We start from the raw sequence: 6000 nt of genomic DNA, 5'->3' as shown, positions 1-6000 counted from the left end.
TGTTTTCCTTAAGTGAAAATAGGTCGACATGTACATGGATATCGTGTATGTGCAATTCTTAAAAACCCAGCAAGGAGTTTGCGATTCTGCACTTTCTCCCAATTACTCACCTCATCTTTGTTCCATAAAAGTTCTAATTAAAGTTCTAATTCGGCTAGCAGATTGTTGGAAAAAATGTTGAGTTTAAAAAAAAAAAAAAAAAACGCCTTTACTTTGTGAAAACAAAATGGCGTCCAAAACAAAACTAGCAGGTTGCTGTAGCAGGGTTGGTCGCCACATTTTTGCCAAAAAATCGCAATGTTACCATAATGTAAAGATTCACCAACATACGAGGGCCATCCAGGAAGTAGATTACGTTTCCGTCTGTGTCCGCTAGGGGCGGGGCTAGCGCGGCCATCTTGGGGTCAGAGCGTTGCGCAGCTCAGTCTGCATCTAGCCGTGCTAGTGAGAGGTTCGTGCTGTGCTCCGTTCAGATACTGTGACGGTTTGAAATGTCTGCGTTAATTGAAAATCCCGCGAGCTGCGAGGTGCGCTCAGTAATAAGGTTTCTGACTGCAAAAAACTGTAAACCGATAGAAATCTATCGGCAGCTTCGTGAAGTGTATGGGGACAACATTATCACTGAAGGTGGAGTGCGTCAGTGGGTCATAAGATTTCAAAATGGCCGAACCAATGTTCACGACGAAGATCGAAGTGGGAGACCCAGCATAGTGACCGCCGAACTTCTCGAAAAAGTCGATGCTAAAGTCCGTGAAAATCGAAATTTCACAATAACGGAACTTTCTTTGAGTTTTCCACAAATTTCGCCGCGCACCGAGCGACTTCCACCTATTCCCAGCAATGAAGAAGTGGCTGGCTATGCAGCGTTTTGATGACGACGCACAGCTGCAAGAAGAGGTAACGAAGTGGTTGAAGGCGCAGGCGGCCGAATTTTTCGACGAAGGAATTTCCAAGCTCGTACATCGCTACGATAAATGCCTTAATTTGTATGGTGACTATGTAGAAAAGTAGTATTTGAGTGTGGCTTTCATCTGTATATAATAAAATTTGTTTCCTATACTTTGTTTATTTTTTTATTCCAAAACGTAATCTACTTTCTGGATAGCCCTCGTATATTCAGTACTATATTTGGCTAAAATATGCAACTTGCATTTGTGGATTGTGAAAACATCTAAATTTGTTAATATTATTATGGATTTGGTATTTAAATAGCTAATGCTAGTTGAATTATAAATTAAATTGTTTTATTCCCCGTGCAGTATAGCACTTAACGAATATTGAAGGAAAGATAAACCAGAAAATTAAAAGACAAGAGAACGTGCATTTAACATTAAATAAATAAATCTCTCTTTTTGATTTCGAGAAAGTTCCAGAAAGTTCTCGCGCGCGATTGAAAAATCTTATAAAAAGAAGGAAAACCTCTCAATTCAGTTAGTCAGTTATTTTAGTTAGCTTGTTGTTGCTTTAAGAGTTTGCTTAGAAAACTGCTCTTGTTGACTGTAGTGGATTAGCTTCCTTTAGCTGTTTTGAATTAAGTTCTATTGAACGTTTAAGTAGTTAAAAGATAACTACTGTGAGATATTGTAATACTGCACGATAATTTGAGGAAATTTAAGCATATTTGTTGTGATAATAATAAATTTTGTTCATTTTTCATCGGACTTGTGCATTCATTTCGTGACGAACCCGTACGCACGCAACAATATATTTTTAGAAAATCATCAAATTTACTGCTACCAATAATAATTTTCAGTTTAACTAGTTAATCAGTAAAAATATTGTTAAAACTATAAATATAGCATTAGTAATTTACATATTGGAAATGTTTACCTTTTTTGCTTCGAAGTGAAGGTGTTATGCGCACCATTTCTTCACTAGCAATAGCATCTGAAATAGTTCAAAATAGAAATTAATGTTAAGCATACAAAATTTAGATCATACAACAATTACATGTAAATAGAAGCTTTAGAAAACAAGCAAAATGATTTAAACACTAATTTATACACATCTTTTGCAAGGTTTCATTTCTAAAATCAGTAGTGCTAGACTCGTAGAAAAAGTGAATCAAAATATATAAAAAATAAATAATTAAAATTTAACAAAATGTAAGTAAATAGATAAATTAAAAACAAAATTTAAATAATAAATTAAAACACTACAGCCTATTTTATTTCGTGTTCAGGTGGAATTACAATTTTAACTTAAAACTATGAAGAAAGCTGGTTTTTGATGATCTATCAAGTTTAAGCCTTGGTAAAGTTTAATTATTTGATAATGGCAAAACACGAAAGGGCTATTACTAGATGGATGTTATCATGAAGGACTTTAAACCCATGTAAAATATGAATACAAGACAGTAAAATTTGGCTTTACCTACTTTCCAAACTGACTAGCAGTAATCGGTAGTCTCACTCACTTCATCTACAGTGGATGAAACCAGATTTCTAATTTTAATTTTATAATTATGTTTAAAATGCAATCTTTTATATTTTGGGAAGAAAAATGCTGATAAGAATTATGTATGGTTTAATAGTCTATGAAATAAAACTAATGACAAATGGTTTGAGACTATTTATTAGTCATGTGAAAACTAATTCATGTTGTTTAGAAACAAGGACTATTATACATCACAAAATATGAAGCTTTTGTTAAATACAATAAGAAACTATGCCACATTCAATCAACAGGTGATTTCTAAAAAATTTCAACTGCATTTAAGAAAGTCATGCTCAAACCTAGCTGATGAACTTCATTATGCAGATTTGCAAGTTTCTGAATACAACATCCCTCATTTAAATGATTTAAGTTCTCTCAGCACATCTGAATATCCACTAACTACAGAAAAAATATAGCTGCCCTTGTTTAGTTGCCAATCTTTTATCTCTTTTCTTTTGAAGACTAAACTGATTTTTTTTTAACATTTCTCTTATGATGTTAACACAAATTTACCATAAATAATAATTATTCTGATGTACTATGGGTTAATTTAACACATTAAGCAAATAGCATTGTTTTAGATAGAATTAGCAAGTTGGAAATTTTTGATTGATTTTCAATTTCAGTAGATACAAGAGCAGAGTGAACTATGACAATCTTATAGATTACATCCTCAGATTATTTTTTATTCAATTCTATAACCCCTTAAAGTGTTAAATCTCGCAACTAATATTGTACAATTTATTCATTTTCCCACACTTCCTAAAACAATCTAATATTAAAACTTTTAAAATTAGCAAATAAATGTACTGTATTAAACATAAAATGAAAAACATCAAATCTCGCAACTAATATTATACGATTTATTCATTTTCTCATACTTCCTAAAACAATCTAATATTAACTTTTAAAATTAGCAAATAAATGTACTGTATTCAACATAAAATAAAAGCTATCAGAAACATTACAAATAGCTGTTAACCAGGAATCAAATATATATGTTTAAGGGAAAAAGAATAACATTTTAAATGGGCAAATGCAGTCTTGGAATCCTCAAAAATGGCGATATATTAATTTAGAACACATGTGCATAAGGAGAAATAATCACCATTTTTCATCTTGCCAAATTTCATTATACAGTCAAAAGTCGTTAATTCGGACACCCATAATCCGGACATCAAAGCTAAAAACTTTCTGCGCATGCGGTGCGTTGGCACATGCGCATAGGCATTTACGCGTGCACGTAAGACCTTTTACGTCTGCGCACATGCGTGTGCGCAACCGCAGAATACGTTTTCGTTTGCGCATTTTATGTTTAACGGATGGTAGAAGCTAAAATTATCTAATTATCTATTTCAGTTAATGTTGATGATTGCGTTGTTCCTTCATTTTCGAATTGGATCCGGCTTATTATTTTTTGCAGACTGTAAGAGCAATACTATAAAAGTAAACTTGAACTTTCGATTATGTCAAATAGAATTTCCGATTCTGGAGCTCCCAAAGGATCGTACAAAACGAAAGTATGTTTCCATGTCCATCAAGCAAAAAGTGGAATTGCAGCAAAAAATGGATAAAGACATGAAGAATGTGACAGAGAGATTAGTGAAAACGAAAAAATTTCGATTGACAAGTTAGTCGGTATTTTCTGCACAGCAATTAACGGGACTTGAACACAGAACTTTGTAACTGAACAAGAAATTATGTCTGTTTATAGAATTAAAAAGAAAGTATAATCGCATAAAACGAAGCAACTTAAACAACTTACATTGAAAGAAATGTTTAATAAGGTAAAAAAATAAATATTAAGCTTTTTTTTGTAAATTTTGATACCCTTTAGATCATAATTGTTTTTTATTTCATAAATTACGGTTTCATATTTTTAATTTTAGAATTTCTGCCTGCCATCTTACGAGATTTAAACTGATGATCTATAATCCGGAAAAATCGATAATCCGGAATCGCCGAAGTCCCGACGAGTCCGGATTAAAGACTTTTGACTGTACTTTATGCGAAATGTTATATGCAAAAATAGATAAGTGTAATTATGTTCACAGTTTCCACTGACAGAGTGACAGTATAATGCAATTCTCCAATTTTTTTTTTTAAAGTGAAAATAAGTTGATGTGTACATGGATACCGAGTTTGTGCAATTCTTTGACTTGTTATTTTGGCTTTGTGAAGTGGTGATTTTTGGTGCAAAAATCGTCGCTACACATAGCCAAAATAACAAGTAAAAAAAATTGCGCTAACTCTGCGTTCATGTACCACCAATTTTCGTCAAGGGGCACCTATAAATATATTTTTATCGAAAATTGTTCTAAAATATCTGCATGAAAAACAGCAATAAACCTAGTTATCTTAATTTTTTATGACTGTGACTAAAATACTGAAAACTTAAAAATTTTTATTTATATTTTGATAAGCCAATGAAAAAATTTAAATAAAAATAAAACATAAGATGCTTTATTTCATGACTGCATTCGGCTAAAACCACTACCATTGGTGATCTTGGTGACAAAAAATGCAGTGCTGCCAATGGGTTCATGGAAATAAAGCAATTTTATCTCTCCTTAACCTCTAAAATAAAAATAAGTAGTTAGCATATGCATCACCAAGAAGGTAAAACTAAGTCGCAGCAAAGAAATGCTTGCTCAAAGTGATGAATGATTTCATGTTTACCTGTGCTGGAGAAAAAAAAAAAAAAAAATGTAAAGAGCAAAAATTAAAGATTTACGATTAAAATATATAAAAACCAAAACTGAAACTTGAAATTTTAATTTTTTTAACTTTAAAATTTATTTAAATTATTACCACTGCAACTAAACATATGTACTAATATAGCCACTATAATTTTTAATTATGAAAATAAAAATTTAACAAAAAGTAGGAAAAATGCACGTTTTTCTACATGATAAGTAATAAACTACATTATGTTACAAACATTAATTTTTCTATGATTGACTGATAATATTGGTAAAGACAAAATAATAATAAATTAGTACTTTCATATTATGCAATCTCCCACTTTTGTTAGAACTAGGATGCTTCTGAGTATGTGACATACATACCACATCTGTTTGGGTGCATGAGGATTTACATGCTGTACATTTTTTACAGATTGTGAAAGTGTAAATATTGGCTATACAGATTTTTATTCTCATAAAATGCTTCTTTTTATTATTTCAGAACTGAGCAATACCTCTCAGCCATAAATACAGCCAAGCATATGCTTTCTAACTATTCACAAGTTACCAGCAAGTTTGTATTTTGTTGAGAGTGTGGATAATCTGAAAGTATTACATTTTTTCACGGTTTCAAATTCATAAACATAATCAGGGACAAGTATCAAACTGACTGCAAGCAACTAAGTATATGATTATTTGAATAGACTTAATGTCAGGGTTTCATAAATTTAATGTTAAAATATACGTAAAATGTAACTTTTGTTTGTCATTTTATCAAAACAATTTCATAAAAATATTAAGCTAAAATACCTCATTAAATAGAAATGTTACAAAAATAATTTTTTGTTACAGTAAAAACCTCAATAAAGAGGAAGCATTG

At 31.4% G+C, this 6000-nt stretch overlaps 1 protein-coding gene across 1 annotated transcript in view; it reads right to left on the bottom strand.

Moving 5' to 3' along the window:
- Positions 1-6000, bottom strand: part of ergic53 (lectin, mannose binding protein ergic53) — a 64696-nt gene that overhangs the window by 57764 nt on the left and 932 nt on the right. The window contains exon 2 of the mRNA XM_035374023.2: positions 1831-1887. Within this exon, the coding sequence (XP_035229914.2) occupies positions 1831-1887 (57 nt within the window). The remainder of the gene's footprint in view (positions 1-1830; positions 1888-6000) is intronic.

Source organism: Stegodyphus dumicola, chromosome 12 (assembly GCF_044657685.1).
Source record: "Stegodyphus dumicola isolate Sdum_Otavi_A_Nest chromosome 12, ASM4465768v1".
Lineage (NCBI taxonomy): Eukaryota > Metazoa > Arthropoda > Arachnida > Araneae > Eresidae > Stegodyphus > Stegodyphus dumicola.
The sequence above is the reverse complement of the archived record's forward strand: the minus strand, read 5'-3'. Positions and strand labels throughout refer to the sequence as shown.